The 21,139-nt window shown below is 34.3% G+C and overlaps 1 protein-coding gene across 4 annotated transcripts in view; it reads right to left on the reverse strand.

The window, feature by feature from the left end:
- Positions 1–21,139, reverse strand: part of CPNE8 (copine 8) — a 265,785-nt gene that overhangs the window by 115,314 nt on the left and 129,332 nt on the right. For all 4 annotated transcript variants that reach the window (XR_008651963.2, XM_063620134.1, XM_063620133.1 and 1 more), the window contains 2 exons: positions 11,196–11,259; positions 2,598–2,701 (listed from right to left, as the gene is read on the reverse strand). Coding sequence is in view for 3 of the 4 variants with exons in the window: in XM_063620133.1 (XP_063476203.1) it covers positions 2,598–2,701; positions 11,196–11,259 (168 nt within the window). In the remaining variant the exon portion in view is untranslated. The remainder of the gene's footprint in view (positions 1–2,597; positions 2,702–11,195; positions 11,260–21,139) is intronic.

Here is a 21,139-nt window from a genome sequence, read left to right on the forward strand (position 1 = left end):
GACACTTGAAACATTTCCTCTGAGGGAAGGCACGTCCTTCTTACTGTGATATTTATGAGGCAGGTAGTCATTTGTTGCCTATTAATCATTCTCATTTCTAATGTATTAGATACCATATATACAGGAAAATCTCATTGGTAAGAATTCCAGTGCTGGTGTAACTCATAACAATTCTGCCAGGAATCCAGTGTAGCTTTTCCTAACATTCAGAAGTATTTCTATATAAATATAATGTGTGTTACAAATAGTATTATAAAAATATATTTTTATTGAATAACAGGTATTAAGATACCTTAACTGAAGCCATTTACCAAAAATAGCTATTCCAAAGGAAAATTATTACCCAATCATATATAAACGTCAAACTACTAAATAAATGTCAAAGCAAGAATATGAGTATAAGGTCATATAGTATGAAGGCTTTTAATTAATACTTCCAGTAGAAATTAAGTTTTTCTCTTTCTTATGAAATAAGCCACAAATACATTAGGTATTAGGCAATTTTTGAAATAGTCCCATATTAAAAAAATATTTAAAATAAAGCTAGAATCTTTGCAGTTAAAAATAGAGACAAAAAGTGAGGCGTAAAAGCATCTGTATACATTCAAAATACAACAAAGCCTATGTGTGCGTATACATACATAAAATATCTGGATCAAGCTGGCAAACTAGGTTTCTGTGTGTAAATATAAATGGAAAGTTTTCTGAAATGAGATTCACCAACTTTTAAAAACAGTTTTTTCAAATTAGTTGACATTTTTGGATTAGTTGTATTTTTCTTAATATTTAGATTTTATTTAATGAGTGAACTTTTTTTTTTTTTTTTGAGATGGAGTTTCACTCTTTTTGCCCAGGCTGGAGTGCAATGGCACGATCTTGGCTCACTGCAACCTCCGCCTCCCAGGTTCAAGCAATTCTCCTGCCTCAGCTTCCCAAGTAGCTGGCATTACAGGTGCCTGCCACCACGCCCAGCTAATTTTTTGTATTTTTAGTAGAGACGGGGTTTCACCATGTTGGCCAGGATGGTCTCGATCTCTTGACCTCGTGATCCACCCGCCTCGGCCTCCTACAGTGCTGGGATTACAGGTGTGAGCCACCGTGCCCGGCCGTGAACATCATTTTTACAAGCATAATACATTTTCTAATAAAAGTATCACTAAGAGCATTAGATGTGTGATAAAGTGAAATTTTACAATTGTACAACTAATCTTTACAAAGAAAACTTTATTTATATTCTATTTAATAAGAATAAAAATAGAAAATTCAGGGAGCAAGTAGTTCATAAGAACATTTTCATTCAAGAAATTCAGAATCATTCTTGAGGTTTTCCTCTATTTTTGAAATGCCTGGCAAATATTATTTTCTTCACTCTCCAACATTTTTCTTATGAATAAAATTAGTGTTCAGATGCATATGACACTGACATTTTTATCACCAAAAGGATGGGAAATACACAAAATCTAATAGTATAACACTATAGCAAATACATCCAACAGTTGCTCAGCAGCTGCATCAACAAACATCTCCCAATAAGTAGACCATCATTTTAAACTGGCCAGTGCATTCACTTTGAATAGCAAACTGTCTATATTATGCAACATTTTATACTTATTACATAACAACACATTGTATAGTTTCATATATAAGTGTAGCATTTTTTCCCATTCTATTCCCCTCATTTTTAATTTCCAAATAACCTGTTCTCTTTAGCTGATATATTACACATAGTTAAAAAAACAAAAAAGAAAATATTAACTATACATAATAATATTAGCTAATGTTTAAGTTCTTCTTATGTGTCAGACTTAGTAATTTTTTTGTATAGTAACTAATTTAATCTGATCAACAACCCTGTGAGGTAGCTATGATTACTACCCCATTTTACAGGTGAGGAGAAAACGGAATCTCACATAGGTTAAAAACCTGCCATAGTACTATAGCTATTAAGTAGCAAGGTTATTATTTAAATCTAGACAACAGAAATTAGCCATATTACTAACAACTAAACATTCTCACAAATACTAATAGTACAATATGAATCACAAAAAATAAGTCAGATATATTTAATAGTACAGCCATACATATTAAATTATGGTCTATAACTCATAAGGACATATTCAAAATTTATAGAAACTAGTCTAATCATAACTGGCAAAAGTATTCAAATTACTAGACTATAATGAACATTTTTACTGAAAGTTAGACTCAGATATTATTGGCAAAAAAACCCCATAAGCTCCATATCCTTCTCTAAGAAAATGGTTTTGGTTCAAATCTGTAACAAAATATATTTGTTTCAGCATTCGGGTTTTCACAAAATATAATTCTCCTAAACTATTAACTCAATGTTATAATTTTATAACAAATAAAGAGGAAATATTTCTATGAAACTAGAAATTTTTCATTTTAAGTATCAGACAAAACATAAAATGTTTATAAAGTTGCACATTATTTTGAGATGCAAAAAATCGTATCAATTTTTAAAACTTCAAACTATTTTACTTCATTTGTAATTTAATGAGCTTCTCTGAGAAAAATAATTATAATTCAAGAATCATCATTACCATATAGTTAAAATGCATAAAAGATAAATCTACCTGCCATCTTCATTACTTCGATAAAATACAAGGAAAGGATCTGATTTTCCAAAGAAGTCCTTCTTGTCCAATTTGTTTGCACAAAATTGCATCAAAACAGCATCCTAAAAACAAAATTAGTAAAACAGTTCAAGATTTTGGCTATAAATAACTAGAAACTGCAGATTACAAACAAGACTTGACAAGAAAACATATTTGCTATTTTAATGCAAATGGCCAAGTTTGGGAGAATTCCAGACAACATAAAATTGCTTTTTAAAGGGTTATATGACTTTAAAAATTTTGCTGGTAATTTTCATTGTAGTTACAAAACTATGACTTTTCAAAAACTTTTAACATTTTTCCTTTGAAAAGTGATATTAAGCTAGGTGACGCCGGGTACTCGATTTTATAATACAGGATCCTCATTCAGATCTTCGGTTATACAGGTACACATTTTTAGAACATAGTTAAAAAAATTCCTGTTCATTAAGGAAATATTTACTAAGTTTTTACTACATATCTAGTATGTATAAAATGTTGAGATGTACTAGATGATTAGATGGGGAATAAGAAAGATAAACACTGACCACATAGTTTATAATCTGGGGACAGAAAGTTCCTACTTTCTTAATCATATACAAGTGTAGTATAATGAATCAGTAACTACATTTAAAAACAATTTTCTTCTGTAACTTAAATTACAATTTGCGTGTTAATTATTATGTCAAATCGATCATTTAAACCAATTTATGTACTCAAACACTCACAGCTACATGATTTAAAGGAAAACAGGCTAGGGTATCATAACACATTATTGATAACCATTTTTAAAGTAGAAAATGTATTGCTATTTAAAATCAAAATAAATGCTTTTGTGGGGTTTTGTGTGTGTGTGTGTGTGTGTTGTTTTTGTTTTTGTTTGAGACGGAGTCTCGCTCTGTCACCAGGCTGGAGTGCAGTGGCGCGATCTCGGCTCACTGCAAGCTCCATCTCCCGGGTTCTTGCCATTCTCCTGCCTCAGCCTCCCGAGTAGCTAGGACTACAGGCACACGCTGCCACACCCGGCTAATTTTTTTGTATTTTTTTTTTTTTTTTTTTTTTTTAGCAGAGACGGGGTTTCACCATGTTAGCCACGATGGTCTCTATCTCCTGACCTCGTGATCCGCCTGCCTCAGCCTCCCAAAGTGCTGGGATTACAGGCTTGTGTGTGTTTTAACTGAACAGGAAAGCTTAAAATGTTGGAAAGAGGTGAAGCGGCAAAGTAACTCAGATTGAACAAAGAGGTTACAATTTTGAATATTACGTGATAAAATGTTAACAATGTCTGAAAAAGCATTCTCTTATTCATCACTTCTTTATCTTACAGAGTCCAGCAATACTTACTAAGAATACAACTAAACTTTTAATTATTTCCTTTCAGTAATTCCAGGAGACTACACAAAACATGATGCCACCTTTATCATTCATTCATTCACTCACTTTCTTACTTAGCGAACATTTTGCAAGCAATAGTCAAGCTAGAATCTTGGAATAGGGTAATGAACAAGGCAGTATCTACCCTTGGAAAGGTCAGATTTCTTAATTTCACATGTTCAAAAGTATTGGTATAGTGTTATTTTATTTTACTTTTAGCATGTAGCTGTGATAACTTCTATCAGAGGAACATTTATAACAGAGCAGGAAATACATTCTAGCAAGGTATAGTGACAACAGAGGTAAGGACAATATGGACATCACTGTCACCTCAAACCTCTCAAGCACATCATGTTCTTTTTAGATTTGAGGTTTAAAGATCAAAAAGTTCTATACTATCTATTATAGAAGCAGTGAAATAATCATTCTGGATGATCAAATTATAAAATCAAGGGCAGCATCGAAAAGGATGAGCTGTTTGGTTTAGTTTGTTTATTTTGAATGCCCTTTCATTTCCATATATATTTAAATGCCCTAGGCAGAGAATGGCTTTCTAAGAACATGGGGACATTCCAAGGACATTGTTCTTGCAGAAAAACATTACACTTTAACACATTTCTCCCAAAGCACCTGGGCCAAAATATAAACTTCCAAGAAACATTCTGTATACTTACAATGCATAATAGATAAATGAAATGTGTTTATGTCAAATAGATTGTGAATAAAACATCAGAGGTGTATTATTATAAAAGCATGAATTTTCATAGGATCACTGGTAAATGTAATACTAAATTTAATTTTTCAAATTATATTCCTTAGGGCTTGCAAAATGAATAACTGATTCAAAATAAGATTTATTTCAATGCAGAAAATTATATAGCCTTAGGAAAAATAATGTTCTTGCCATTACCCAGGTTAACAACTTAGCAGGGATTAAATGGTACATTTGTATCAAGCACAAAATAAATCTTGTTTGAGAGGAAAAGTATTTATATACTTTTAGAAATACACAAGCATCACTGCAAAGTTTTGTTTTGTTTTTATGCCTTATGCTTAATATCACCTAATACATTTTTTAAGACCTCTCTTTAATACTCCACATATAAGGAACGTTCTATTGAATAAAGCCACTTGGATGTTTCACAGGCACTTCTAACATATTCCAATCTGAACATCTAACGTCTATCCATAAACTTGCTTCTCCTATAATTTTCCCAGCTCAGTTAGTGGCATTGTCATTCACCCAAGTGCCCAAGGAAGCCATCCTTGACTCTTCTCTTTTCCTGATCCTTTATCCAATCCACCACCAGTTGCACCATTTACCTCTAAAATTTTGCTCAAATCTTTACTTTGGCTCTGCTGCCACCACCTCAGTCCAGTTCAATCTTATTTCTCACCCAGACATGTTCAGTGACATTTATTCCTTACTCCCACTTCCATTCTTTGATGTATCCAATCCATTCTCCATTCAGCAGACAGAATAAGATTCTTGAAACATGAAAAATTCATGTTGCTCACAACTTAAAATGCTTTAAGGCTTTCCCTTGCATTTAGGAAAAATGCAGAACTTTTACCATGGTCCGCAAAGGACAACATCTAATGGGTTCTGACCAGCCTTTTCCACCTTCAACTGGCAATGTTTTAGCTCGATCATCTCCCACTGCTCACCCCTGGCCATCTCACATCAGACCCACACATGCCTTTCCCACCTCAGGACCTTATACAGCTGTGTCTGCTGGAATTCTTATCCTTGGGCTGGCAAACACTACTCCTTCTTTAGATCTTAGCTTAAATGTCACTTTCTCAAAGAGGCCCAGTGATCCCCCCAAGGCTTAATATAAATTAGATCCCTACTGTACTCTCATAATATATTTGAAGCACTTGGCACATATCATGACATATATTACCTGCATAGTCAGCCGACTAATGTCTCTCTTTCCCACAAACTATGTGTTCATTAAAAACAAGGACCAGGATTGGGAGTTGCGGTGGTGTGTTTTGTACTGTTTTTTTCTTGCCATTCTATTCTAAGCATTGATTCCAAGGACATAATAACATTTTGTAAACACTGCTCAATCAATCAATAAAAACAAAAAATATTCTGTATGAAAAATTTCAAGCTACTTTTAAAATACTATATAAAAGGCCAAGCATAGTGGCTCATGACTGTAACCCCAGCACTTTGGGAGGTCAAGGGGGGCTTGGATCACTTGAGTCTGGGAGTTCAAGACCAGCCCGGACAACACAGCGAGACCACATCTCTTTCCAAAAAAAAAAAAAAATTAGCCAGGTGTGGTGGTGCCTGCCTGTGGTCCCAGCTAGGAGCGAGACTGAGGTGGGAGAATCACTTGAGCCCAGGAGCTCAAAGCCTGCACTTAGCCAAAATTGTGCTACTGCACTTCAGCCTGGGCAGTAGAGTGAGACCCTGTATTTAAAAAAAAAAAAATACTGAGTGAACATACACTCCCAACATAATTTCTAAACTACATTAGTTTTTACTGTGGCATTTAATTAAGTATAAAATTTGCATTTGAATAAAACTGTATCAAAATAAGTTGAGATAATTAGGATTATTACACTACAAATAAATATTTGTATAAATTTATGACCTATACATCTCTTAAATGCTACCATTTCTTTCCTGTAGAGTATCCATCTAAAGAAAGTATTAATAATATTCACATTTTTAGAAGAAAACATAGAGCCTTGTGATATTGGCCTTGGATATTATTTCTTGGGTATGATACAAAAGCATAGGCCACAAAAGCAAAAATACACATGGGACTGCATCAAACTACAAGGCTTCTGCTCAGCAAAGGAAACAGCGAACAGAATGAAAAGGCAACCTACAGAACGGGAGAAAATATGCTGTGGTTGCTATGACTTGTTTGTCCCCACCAAAGCTCATGTCAAAATTTGATCACCAGTGTGACAGTGCTGGGAGGTGGGGCCCCATGGAAGGTGTTTGGGTTACGGGCGCGGATCCCTCATAAATAGGTAGGTGCTGCTTTCACAGTCTTGAATGAGACTGGATTAATTCTCTCAGAATGAGTTCATTCTCTTAAGAGTGGGTTTTTATACAGCTAGGGTGCCCCTCAGGTTTCCCTATGTTCACAAATGTCTGCTTCCACTTTCACTTTCTCTGCTATATTGTGAAACAGTATGAAAGCCCTTACCACAAGCCAGTACCATGCTCTTGAGCTTCTCGGCTGGTAGAAGAGTGAGCTAAATAAACTCCTTTTTAAAAATAAATTACCTAGTCTCAGATATTCTTTTATTGCAACACAAAATGGACTAAGATACTGTATACCATAAAGGTTAATTTCCAAAATATATAAGGAACTCCTACAAATCTTCAAAAATACTGCAAAAACTAAAAATAAATAAAAATGAAGAATAGAAAATCAACCCAATTTAAAAACGGGCTAAGAACCTGAATAAGCATATCTCTAAGGACATACAAATGACCAACACATATATGAAAGGTGCTCAACATCACCAATCATCAGAGAAATGCAAATCCATACAAAAGATTAGCTCACACCTGTTAGAATGCCTACTATCAAACAACAAACGCAAAGGGAAGAAGTGTCAGTGAGGATGTAAAGAAAAGGAAACCCTTGTACACTGTTGGTAGGAATGCAAATTAGTGCAGCCACTGTGGAAAATAGTAGGAGGTTCCTCAAAAATTAAAAGCAGCACTACTGTACGATCCAGCAATCCCACTTCTGGGTATATATCCAAAGAAAGAGACTGAAATCAGTATCTTGAAGAGATATCTGAACTCCCATGTTCATTCTAGCATTATTCACAAATAAGATATTGAAGCAAATGAAGTGTCCATCAACAGATGAATAGATACAGAAAATGTTATATATATATATATATATATAATTTATACACACACATATATATAAAACAATGGAATATTATTCAGCCTTAAAAAGGAAGAACATCCATCCATTTGCAACAAGATAGATGAGCCTGGAAGACACTCTATCAGTGAAATAAGCCAGCCATAAAAAGATAAACACTACATATTGTAACCTAAATGAGGATTCTAAAATAGTCAAAATTCTAGAAGCAGGGAGTAGAATGATGGTTTCCAGGGATTGAGGGGAAGAAGAAACTGGAAGGTACCATCAAGGAGCACAAAATTTCAGTTATGCAAGATGAGTAAGTCATAGAGATCTACTATATACAGTATAATACCTATGGTTAACAATACTGCACTGTATATTTAAAAATCTGCTGAAAGGGTAAATCTTATGCTGTTTATTATCACAAAAATATTAATAATAAATAAGCAGGGTAGGGGGAACCATTGTAAGTGACTAATATATTATATGACATCGATTGTGGTGATGGTTGCATAGGTATATACCTGTCTCCAGACTCACCGTGCTGTATACATTAAATATGTCCAGCTATTTGTATGCCAATTATACCTAATAAACTGGTTTTAAAAATTGTGATTTTACAAATGCATAAATTAAAGCTTCAACAATATAACCTCACTCAGCTAAATAGTGAAAAAGGCAAGACTAAAATGTAGGTGAGCTGACTCTAAAGCTTATGTTCATTTTACAAGTTAATAACTGACAACTCGTTTTAAAGAAAAAAATGTAGATTTTTATGATGTTGTAGGTGAATTAAAATGATCGCATTCAACATTATAAATAATAATGCCCAATACTTTTAATGTTCCCTAAAGTATAAATTTAAAAAGCATTGATTCTTCTGAAGTAACTATGAACATTGCTTTGAGTACACTTGTGCATTCTACTATACTAATGTAGTAATGAAATACTATTTCAAGTTTATTAGTATTAAAAATGATGCTGATGATCAATAAGGCTGTGGCCAAGAATCAGGACATAGAAAACATAAGATGAAGTTACACCAAGATTTGAAACAATATTGATAAAAATATTAATCTATAATCTCTAAGTATGAGAAATATGTGTTGACTCATTGAAAGATAATTCCAGATGTTACTGAATTAATTGTAAAAGAGGGATAAAAATACCTAGACCACTAAATGACACATTCCCTTTCATTTACTAAGGCCTGGTAAAAGAATTTTCCCAGCTCTTCCAACAGGAGAGTAGAACTGAGAGTGGAAGATATTTAGGATGCAGCCTGTCCATACTCAACCTATGTCTTGGTATCTTGGTTCTACTTTGAAATAGAATGGATAGTACTGTATTCATGACACATTTACACAAAATCTGCTCAATGAACTCAAGATTTTGACAAAATAGCATGTTAATATCACCATAAAGAACATGTATCTTATTGACTGTGAGCTTCCTTTTTTCTTTCCTCCTTTATCATACAAAACATATATTATCTTAAACATTAGCAAATTGAGACAAGCATAAATGATGATTAGATGATATAATTTAAAAAATTATTGTATCATTTTAACTACAAAAATAGGATAGGTAATATCGCTGCATTTAAATAATTATGCTATATTTTCTAAGGCATTGTGTAGTATATGCAAACTACTTTTATGTACATTATAGTACCAAACTTAATGTTATGGTAGTTGATTGCCAGGACCGGAAGATATTTTTTTTTAAATAGTCCAGTGGTTAGTTCACATTTTTTGGTTTTTTGCCCTTCAAATATGAAAAGTAAAACTCAGAGTAAGCAGTCAACTGTCTTGATCAGACAAAGTACAAATTAGTAGCAAAACAAAAACTTAATGAGTCTGATAGTCTTTAACAGCATTATACGTGGGCATGTTTGGGTATTTTATAGATGAGAAAACTGAGACTGATATGACCGTGACATGCCCAAGGGGACAAAGACAATGAGCAAAACAATAGGAAGGCTTCAATTTACGTTATTTTAAATGACTTAAATTCTAATATTAGTGTTTAATTATTTCCACTCATCTGTTATTATAGTTCCTATTGTTATCTCACTGTTCTACTCCCACCCCCAGAATCCCAAAGGTATGTAATCAGTTGTAATACCCAGTTTCTATCATTTGCTGACAAGTAATATCATATGATTCCCTGAGCATATTATCTCAGCTATCTATCTATTGATCATCTATCTATATTTGAGAGATATTTTTTATATATATATATATTTGAGACAAGGTCTTGCTCTGTTGCCCAGGCTGGAGTGCAGTGTCACAATAGCTCACGGCAGCCTTGAATTCCTGGGCTCAAGTGATCCTCCCACCTTGGCCTCCCAAAATGCTGAGATTACAGGCATGAGCCACCACGTCCCACCAGAAATGTATTATGTAAATAAAGCCACAGAATTTACCTAAAAGTTAAAAAGACAACTTCTTGAGATAATAAAATAAACTATGGCTCTCTCTATAAAAACTCTGGTCAATGTCAAAGTGTTAAGCTTTTGGTATTTGGGGTGAGTTTCTGTTCCTACAATCGAGCAGCAATTAAAAGTAAGGGCACTAGAGGTAACCTAGGGAAAAATTTTTTCCTCTGGAAATACCAATTCCCAGAGATCTGTTGGCCCACATTAAACAGACAATATCGACTTCAGATTAAGCTGGTCATTGTTACTTTCAGTGTGGAGTGTCATAGCTATCACCTTATTTCGTGACAACAGTGAAATCATTAATCATGACTCAATGGATGCATCAGCAAATCACAACTAAACGTAGCAATGTTCTAAAAATGCAGTGTATGCACTCTCTGCAGTCATACTGCTAGCTGTAGTGGCAGCTAATACTTTCTTCAAATGTGGACTTCCCAAGCTAACAAGAGATGGAACCAATATAAATTCTGGATTAATTAAATTAGAAAAATTGGGGGAAATATCTTATACAAATGGGGTAAACTCAAATGACAAGAAATATTCCTTCAGGATTACACACAGATCTTCAAAAATACTGCAAAAAATTTTGCAGTAATTGAACTGATTGGTATAACTGACTATTCCTTATACCAATGCTTAAAAAGCAGTATTGATATTAGGTGTTATTTTAATACTTTCAATTCCTTAAAAAGATTATTAAAATAACTGATTATACTTTTCAGACTATGAAATACAGTCTCTCTGGTCATAGGGCTAAGTATCTAAAATGATATTTTATGGATTATAAAATTGTATGACACTTTTGCTACAATTACTTAAAAATTAATTAGTTAAGTATAATTTTAGATATAGCATTTGAAGTATGGAAGTATTTTCTAAACCAAAGAAATATTTACTTACCCTGCAACAGTTTAATTCCTCTGCTGTAAGTATGATTGTACCACATTTCTTCCCTGGAATTCCTCTAAAACAACAAAAATATATTTATACACATTAATGTGTTATATTAATACTATATAATATAAATTTGTATATCATGTTTATTTTTATGTACTCTAATAAAGAGCATATAATAATAACATGGTTCTACCCTAACAAATATATTTTGAGTAGCTGGGATTACAGGCCCAGCTAAATTTTGTATGTTTTTTTAGCAGAGATGGGGTTTCGCCATGTTGGCCAAGTTGGTCTCAAACTCCTGACCTCTGGTGATCCACTCCCCTCGGCCTCCCAAAGTGCCGGTATTACAGGCATGAGCTACCACACCTGGCCCTCAATGAGACTAAACTTTCAACATAACTTTAAACATGTTGATCCTCTCCTCAAGAATCTTCAATATCTCCATATTGTCTAATATATAATAAAATATAAGATAATGTAATAGTTATGCATCATCTAATTATGTTTCAATAAGCAACAGATTGCATATACATTGGTGGCCCCATAACATTATAATTGAGCTGAAATCTTTCTACCGCCTAATGATGTAATATCTTAGCACACAGCATTACTCATGTGTTGGTGTAATGCTGAGGCAAACAAATCTACTGTGCTACCAGTCATACAAAGTATGTGTGTACAGTCCAAAATACTTGACAATGATAGTAAACATCAAATATGTTACTGTTTATGTATCTTCTATACTATACTTTTTATCATTATTTCAAAGTGTATTTCTTCTACACATACAAAAAAAAAAAAAAAAAGCTAACTGTAAAAACAGCCTCATTTAGGTCCTGCAGATGTTCCAGAAGAAGGCACTGTTATCACAGGAGACAACAGCTCCATGTATGGTATTGCCCTTGAAGGTTTTCCAGTGGGACAAGTTGTGGAGGTGGAAGACAGGGATACTGAGGATCCTGACCCTGTGTAGGCCTAGGTAAATGTATAACTTTGTGTCTTAGTTTTTAACCAAAAAAAAAAAAAAGTTTAAAAAGCAAAAATAAATAAATAACTTAAAAACAGAAAAAAGATTACTGAATAAGGATATGAAGAAAGGAAATATTTTTGTACAGCTGTACAATGTGTTCGTGTTCTAGAGAAGCGTTATTATTAAAACATTTTTAAAAGTTTAAAATATTTTAAAGTAAAAACATTATAGTAAGTTAAGGTTAATTTATTATTGAAGAAAGAAAAATAGTTTTAAATAAATTTAGTGTAGCCTAACTATACAGTGTTTATAAAGCCTACAGTAGTATAATGTCCCAGGGCCTCACATTCACTCACCACTCACTTAGACTCACCCAGAGCAACTTCCATTCCTCTAAGCTTCTTTCATGGTAAGTACCCTACACAGGTATACCATTTTACAACTTTTATCTCATGTTTTTACTGTGTCTCTTCTATGTTTACTTATGTTTAGATACACAAATACTGATGTTACAATTACCTGTTCAGTGAGGTAACATGCTGTACACTTTGTAGCCTAGGAACAAGAGGTTATACCATATAGCCTAGGTATGTAGTAGGCTAGACCAGGGGTCTGCAACCCCAGGGCTGCAGAGCAGGAGGTGAGCGGCAGGCACCAGCAAGCTGAGCCTCATCTGTTTTCACCGCAGCTCCCCATCGCTGGCATTACTACCTGAGCTCTGCCTCTTGTCAGATCAGCAGCAGCATTAGATTCTCATAGGAACACGAACCTTTTGTAAACTGCGAGGGACCTAAGTTGTATACACTTTTTATGAGAATCTAATGCCTGATGATCTGTCACGGTCTCCCATCACCCCCAGATGGGACCATCTAGTTGCAGGAAAACAAGCTCAGGGGTCCCACTGATTCTACGTGATACTGAGTTGTATAATTATTTCATTATAATATAATAATAATAGAAATAAAGTGCACAATAAATGTAATGCACTTGAATCATCCCGAAACTACCCCCAAACCCCCAGTACATGGAAAAACGATCTTCCACAAAACCGCTTCTTGGTACCAAAAAGGTTGGGGACTGCTGGGTTAGACCATCTAGGTTTGTGTAAGTAGAGTCTATTATGGTTTCACAACAATGAAACCACCTAAGGAAGCATGTCTCGGAACATATCACTGTTGTTAAGTAGTGCATGACTATAGAACAAAATGTTCTCATGGTTTCTAAGTTTTTTACTAGGTTATTAAAACCTATCTAAAACCGTGGGTTTCACTGTTCCCTCTCCTTTCATCAATTTGGTGACATTTTGTGTTTACTTCTTCTTGGTGTTCATTCCCATGCTTTGATATACTATAGCTTGTTAACTGTTCCCTGTTTTGCCTCAAACTTTCCATATCCGCAGATGAAGTTCCATTTGTTCCAAGAAAACCTTATCCTAGGCAGCCTTACACAAAGCTCAGCCTTTTCTGCTTTCCTGTTGATGTTAAAGTCAATACTGCAAGGTTTAGCACTTAATTATTCCTTAACTGTTAAAAGGACAAATTGTTAACCTTTCTTTTCTCAAGTTGATTATGCTTTCTGTAAGAGCAATATTCACGACATAAACCTCTTGAAAGCACAGAGTTACATGTCTGTATACAGCAGGTGTTTAGTCTATAGGTAAGTATGTAATATACAGTCATACATTGCTTAATGCTTGTTTCCACCATGCATTTACTCTTAACCAGGGTAATTGCACGTGTCAAGATCTTCCATTTTCCCTAGGTCCTTATGACGAAGAACTCAATATAGCATTGCACATTTTGTCTTATATTACTACATTATCATTTTCAGCATCCTTCTAGCATCCTTAATCAGTTAATTTTTCTAATTCAGCTGTACCTTTCTCTTCTTCTATTTGTGAACTATGAGTTTAATATTTTCAGCATTATGGAAAACCAAATACCCTGACTGAGCATCAACCTGAACACACTTTAAAATGCTGAATAAAATATGCAAAGATCTTTACAAATGCTCAGATAACGTTACAAGAAAATAAGGACCAATCAGAAGTTTAAAGTGAAGTCAGAAAGATAAGCAGAACTGAACACTGGAGAACTTGATCTTAGGCTTCTGATTTTTATGGTTACTTAGGGCATAAAAATTAGAGAGAAAATCAAGAGGAGGTGAGACTCACAAGGCGGGAAATTCAATAAACAGCCAACCCACAGCATAAAGCTTATATCTCATTAACTAGATTGCCTGAGTGTAGCATGAGTTATATATAAACATTCACTTTATGGGCCTAAAAAATAAATCACTGCCTTAAAACGTGGTGACGAATGAAAGAGAAAAAAAATGTGTCCTAATAATTTAAGGCTCAACCAGGCTTGCTGTCTTAATTGACATCACTTGAGTAGTTACCAAAACTTCAAACCAAGAATTACATTTAATTCAAGCGATCATGGTTGCCTAGTAAATGCAAATCCTCTCTAGAAAAGTTTCCCTTCAAATTACATCTCAAAATATCTCACATTTAAAGTTTTAAAAGTAAATGTGAAGCTCGTTTTACAATATCAAAAAATACACAAGGCAAAATGCACCCACCATGAGTTAGACTCTCCAAAACAACAGGTTGCAGAATCAAACACAGATTTAGAATGTTGTAAATATTATGAATAGTATACAAAATATAAGCATTTATAATATATTTAAAATGTAAAGAGGAAATGGACATATGGATAACTAGCAAAGGATTATAAAAAATAAGAAAGAATATTTGGAACAGAATAGGGAGCCCAGAAGTAAATCCAAGCTGTCATTGCCAGTGCCAATGTCCAGACACTTTTCCTCTATGTTCTCTTCCAGGAGTTTTATTGTTTCCGGTCTTATGTTTAGGTCTTTTACCCATTTTGAGCTGATTTCTGTGTATGGTGTAAAGTAAGGGTCCAATTTAATTTTTTGCATGTGGAAGTCCAGTTTTCTTGGCACCATTTATTAAAGGGACTGTCTGCTCCCCATCCTCTCCTCCTGGTGCCCTTGTAAAAAATTAGTTGACTATATATGTTTGGATTAGACAAAGGTGAAGAGAGAATCAGTGAACTGAAAGAAGGATATAAATAAATTATCCATAATGCAGCATGGAGAAGCAGACATGGGAACTATTATGAAGAGGTCTGGAGTCACAGAACACAAATGTAAAAGGTCTAATAATATGTTTAATCAGAGTTCCAGTAGAAGAAGGAAGAAATACAGCAGATGCAATGTTTGAAGAGATAATGGCTGGGAAACTTCTAGAAATGGTGAACCACCTCAATTTCTAGATTCAGAAAGCTCAGTGAATCCCAAGCAGCATAATAAAAATAAATTTATACTTGGGCACATGATAGGAGCATGGAAAAACATGAGAGATGAAGAATATATCTCCAGAGGAACCAGACAGAAAAGACAGATGATCTACAAAGATATGATCTACAAAGATTAAACTAAGAGCTGACTACTTGGAAGCAACACTGGAAACTGAAAGATAATTGAAACAATATCTTCAGTGGTTTGAAAGAAAATAATTGTAAATATAAGATCGTAAACAGTAAAGATCTATTCTAAAAACAAGCATAAACTACAGATATTTTGAAACAAATAAGAAATAATACATTTATATCCAAGAATCTTTGCTTGAGAAGTTTCTAAAGAATGGGTTTCAAACTGAAGGAAATGATCACAGATGGGGGATCTAAGATGAAAACAGAAAGAATGAGAGAAGCCAAGGAAATATTAAATATGAGTTAATCCTAAATCAGTAACACTAATGTTAAAAACTAAAATAACAAATACAAATGAATATGATAGCATTAATCAGCAAGGTGATAATTTAAGTTAAAGCCTTCTCATGGTCTCTTACTGTTCAGGAAGAAATTAAATATGCTGAAAAAATAGAATTTCATAAAAAATGAGTAAATACGTTTAAAAACTTCAAAGAAACTACAATTATTTAAGTACTTTATAATTTCAAGTTTAGAAAATTTTTGAAATTATGTTTCTAAAATGTAATCAGTTCAAAAGGAACTAACACTAAAGAAAGAATGGGGCAGATGAGGATCACTAAGTAAGTGATAGAAATAAACCTAGAGGAATAGTTACTGATGTAAATGTAAATGAACTAAATGCTCCAGATTAAATGCAAATATTGCATGTAATTATATAAAAATTAAATTCAGCCATTAGCTACTTAAAATAGATAACAAAATTTGATTCAAAAAATTCAAAAGGAAAGAATGGAAAGATATCTCAGAAAAAACACTAATTCTAATGAAAATCAGTGTACCTACATTAATAGCATACATACAGATTTTAAATTGAAAAGGGTTGCAAGAAAAAGTTATTGTGTAACGACAAAACATTCAATTAATTGGGAAGATATAGTAACCTCAATACTGCATGCATCTACTATTATAGCTCCAAAATACATAAAGCAAAATTGACACAACTACGAAAAGATAAATACACCATTATGTTGAACAATTTCATGGCAAACGCCCTTAGCAAGGTGATCAAGCTTAATATCACCAGTGATGTCATATTAATATGTATTCCTGATAAGATGTAAGGAGAAAGACACTTCACTCCTGTGGCCTTCTACCCAAATCCTTAACTCCAATCTAACCATGAGAAAAACATCACACAAATGCAAATTTAGGGACGTTCTACAAAAAATCTAATACTTCCTCAAAACTATCAAGGTCATACAAAACAAGGGAAGACTAAGAAATTGTAACATATCAAATCAAAAGAAAGTGTACATCCTGAAATGAATTCTGAATGAATTCTGGTATAAAAAGAACATTAGTGAAAAATGAGTGAAATTCAAGTAAAGTTTGAAATTTAGCTAAGAGTAATATATGTACGACTGTTGTCTTTCTAGTTGTGACAAATGTATTAAATACCATGGTAACACAAGATGTTAATGTTAGAAGAAACTGGTGTGACAGGAATACAGGAACTTTCTGTGCTATTGTAACTTTTCTATAAACATAAAACTATTCTAAAATACAAAGTTTATTGAAACAATGCAAGGTCAATAAAAGACAAAGACAGGCTAAGAAACTATTTCAGGTTAAAAGAGACTAGAATTAAAACAACTAATCTCAATTATGATTCTTAATTAAATTTTAGAAGAGGAAAATACACCTATAATGACATTATTGGTACAACTGTTGAAATGTGAGTGAAGCGTAGATTAGATAATATTGTATCATTGTGAAGTTGCCTGATTTTGATCATCATATTGTGGTTGTGTAAAAGAATATTCTTATTAAGAAATTCACTGTCAAGTATTTAGAGGAAAGAGGGCATAATTTTTCCAACAATGTCTCCAACTTACTCTCAAATGACTCTGAAAGAAAGACCGAGAATATGAAACAGAAAGAGAATGAGAAACAGGGTAAGAAAGTGAATAGAATAAAGTTAGCTCCTGATTAAAGTAAACAGGAGTTCTGAACTACATTTTTTTGTTTTGTTTTGTTTTGTTTTTGTTTGTTTGTTTTTTTGTTGTTGTTGTTGTTGTTTTCAAGACCGGGTCTCACTTTGTCACACAGTTTGGAGTGCAGTGGAGTGATCAGAGCTCACTTCAGCCTCAAATTCCTGGGCTCAATCTTCCCACCTCAGCCTTCCAAGTAGCTAGGAATACACCTGTGTGCCACCATGCTCAGCTAATGTTTTTTCATTTTCTTAGAGACAGGGTCTCACTATGTTGCCCAGGCTGCTCTCAAACTACTGGGCTCAAGCAATCCTCCCGAATTGACCTCCCAAAGTACAGGAATTGCAGGCATGAGCCACCCCACCTTGCCTACTCTTGCAACTTTTACATGCAGTTAAAATTATATCAAAAAAGAAAGTTATCAAAAAAGATCAATTTTAAGGATTGCTTCTTTTAACTGTATTCTCACATTTTGAGAGACACAGAATAATAAAACTCATCCACTTACAGTTAAACATGATCTCAAGAGATTATTAGAGATGAGTAATCCTTCACAAAATTTAGTACATAGATAAGAAAGGGTGGAAGGCGGAGCAAGATGATGAAATAGAGGACTCCATTGATCATCCCTCCTGCAAGGACAACTATCTATATTTTAACAACTATCTATACACACACAAAAAGCATCTTCATAAGAACTGAAAATCAGGTGAGCATTCACAGTACCTGGCTTTAACTTCATATCATCGAAAGAGGCACTGAAGAACTAAGAAAATCAGTCTTGAATCACCAGTGTCACCCCTCCCTAATCCTCTTGCAGCTACACTGTGGTGCTGAGAACATTTCCGTGTGCTGGGGAGAGGGGAGTGCAGCAATGGTGAGGTATTGAACTCAGTGCTGCCCTGTTATAGCAGAAAGTAAAACCAAACCAAACTCAGCTGATGCCCACCCACAGAGGGAGCATTTAAACTAGTCTTACTACAGTCACACAGTCCTAGTGATGATATCCAAAGACAGGCTTGTGTCACTGCATCCCAAGCTTCAGGTGGCTCAGAACAGAGAAAGAGAGACTCTGTTTGTTTGGGAGAAAGTAAGGAAATAGAACAAGAGTCTCTGCCAGGTAATCCAAAGAACTCTTACAGATTTTATCCAAGACTATGAAGGCAGTATCTCTACTAGTCTGCAAGAACCACAGCATTGGTGAGCTTTGGCCCAAAGTAGATACAGTTTAGATCACAACACTCAAGTTTTCTGAAATATCTGGAAAGTCTTGCCAAGAAGAATGGGTACCAACAAGCCCAGACAGTGAAGACTAAAATAAATACCTAACTCTTTAATGCTTCAATATTCAATGAACATCTATAAGTATCAAGACCATTAGGAAAACAAGACCTTAACAAATGAACTAAATAAAGCACCAGGAACCAAGCCTAGAGAAACAGAGGTATGTGAGCATAGAGACAGAGAAGTAAAAATAGCTGTTTTGAGGGAACACAAATTGAAGATGACACAGAAAGTAATTCAGAATTCTATCAAATAAATACAACAAAAAATTGAAAGAATTTAAAAGAATCAAACAAAAATTCTGGAGCTAAAAATACAATGGGCATACTGAAGAATGCATCAGTCTTTTAATGGCAGAGTTGATCATGCAGAATAAAGAATTAGTGAGCTTGAAGACAAGCTATTTGAAAATGGACATTCAGAGAAGACAAAAGAAAAAAGAATGAAAAACGAAAAAGCACGCCTACAGGATCTAGAAAAAAGCCCCAACAGGGCAAATCTAAAAGCTATTGGCCTTTTAAAAAGGAAGCAGAAAAGAGACAGGAGGAGTAGAAAGTTTATTCAAAGAGATAATAACTGAGAACTTCCCAGACCTAGAGAAAGACATCAATACCCAAGGATAAAAAAAAGTTATACAACACCAAGCAGATTTAACCCAAAGAAGACTGCCTCAAGGCATGTAATAATCAAACTCCCAAAGGTTAAGGATAAAGAAGAATCCCAAAAGCAGCAAGAGAAAGAAACAAACACCACACAAAGTGGCTCCAATATGTCTGGCAGCAGACTTTTCAGTGGAATCTTTCCAGGACACAAAAGAGTGGCATGATATATGTAAAATGCTGAAGGAAAAAAAAACTTTTTACCCTAGAATAATATACCTGGTGAAGGTATCCTTCAAACATGAATAAGACATAAAGATTTTCTCAGACAAACAAAATCTTAGAGATTTCATCAACAGAAGACCTCTCCTATGAGAAATGCTAAAGAGAGTATCTCAAATCAGAAAGAAAAGGACTTTGCCTGGTGCGGTGGCTCACGTCTGTAATTCCAGCACTTTGGGAGGCTGAGGTGGGCAGATTACCTGAGGTCAGGTGTTTGAGACCAGCCTGGCCAACATGGTGAAACCCCATCTCTACTAAAAATACAAAAATTAGCTGGGCGTGATGGCACATGCCTGTAGTCCCAGCTATTCAGAAGACTGAGGCAAGATAATCGCTTGAACCTAGGAGGAGGAGGTTGCAGAGATCGTGCCACTGCACTCCAGCCTGGGTGACAGAGTGAGACTCTGTCTCTGAAAAAAAAAAAAAAAAAAAAAAAAAAGGACACATTAACGAGCAATAAGAAATCATCTGTAGGTACAAAACTCACTGACTCATTGATAGTAGTAACTACATAGAATATTATAACACTCTAACTGTGTAACTGTGGTGTGTAAAATAATCTTAAGTAGAAAGACTAAAAAATTAACCAATAAAAAAAAAACATGATATGGGCTGTGTCCCCACCCAAATTTCATCTTGAATTATAGCTCCCATAATTCCCACATGTTGTGGAGGGACCTGGTGGGAGGTAATTGAATCATGGAGGCAGGTATTTCCCAGGCTGTTCTTGTGATAGTGAATAAGTCTTAGAAGATCTGATGATTTTATAAAGGGGAGTTCCCCTGCACATGTTCTCTCTTGCCTGCCACCATGTAAAATATGACTTTGCTAATCATTCACCTTCCACTAAGATTGTGAGGCCTCCCCAGCCATGTGGAACTATGAGTCAATTAAATTTCTTTCTTTTATAATTTACTCAAGCTCAGGTATGTCTTTATTAGCACCACGAGACACACAAGAAGACATATATAGACACAACAAAAAGTTAAAAAGCAGAGTAACAAAGTTAAAGCATGGAATTTAAGAGTTGTCTTTTTGCTTACTTCCTTGTTTATGCAAACAGTGTTAAGTTGTTAAAAGGCTGAAATAATGAGTCATAAGATAATATCTGCAAGCCTCATAGTAACCACAAACAAGAAAACACAAGAGATACAAAAAAATAACAAAGAAAAGCAAAACACTAGATCATATCAACAGAGAAAATCAGCTTCAACAAATGGAAGAAGGAAGGAAAGAAAGAGAACACAAAACAACTAGAAAAAAATAATAAAATGACAGGTGAAAGTCCTTACTTATCAATAATAACACTAAATGCAAATAAACTAAACCATCCAATCAAAAGACACAGAGAGGCTGA

The sequence above is a fragment of the Symphalangus syndactylus genome, chromosome 17 (genome assembly GCF_028878055.3).
Source record: "Symphalangus syndactylus isolate Jambi chromosome 17, NHGRI_mSymSyn1-v2.1_pri, whole genome shotgun sequence".
NCBI classification, from domain to species: domain Eukaryota; kingdom Metazoa; phylum Chordata; class Mammalia; order Primates; family Hylobatidae; genus Symphalangus; species Symphalangus syndactylus.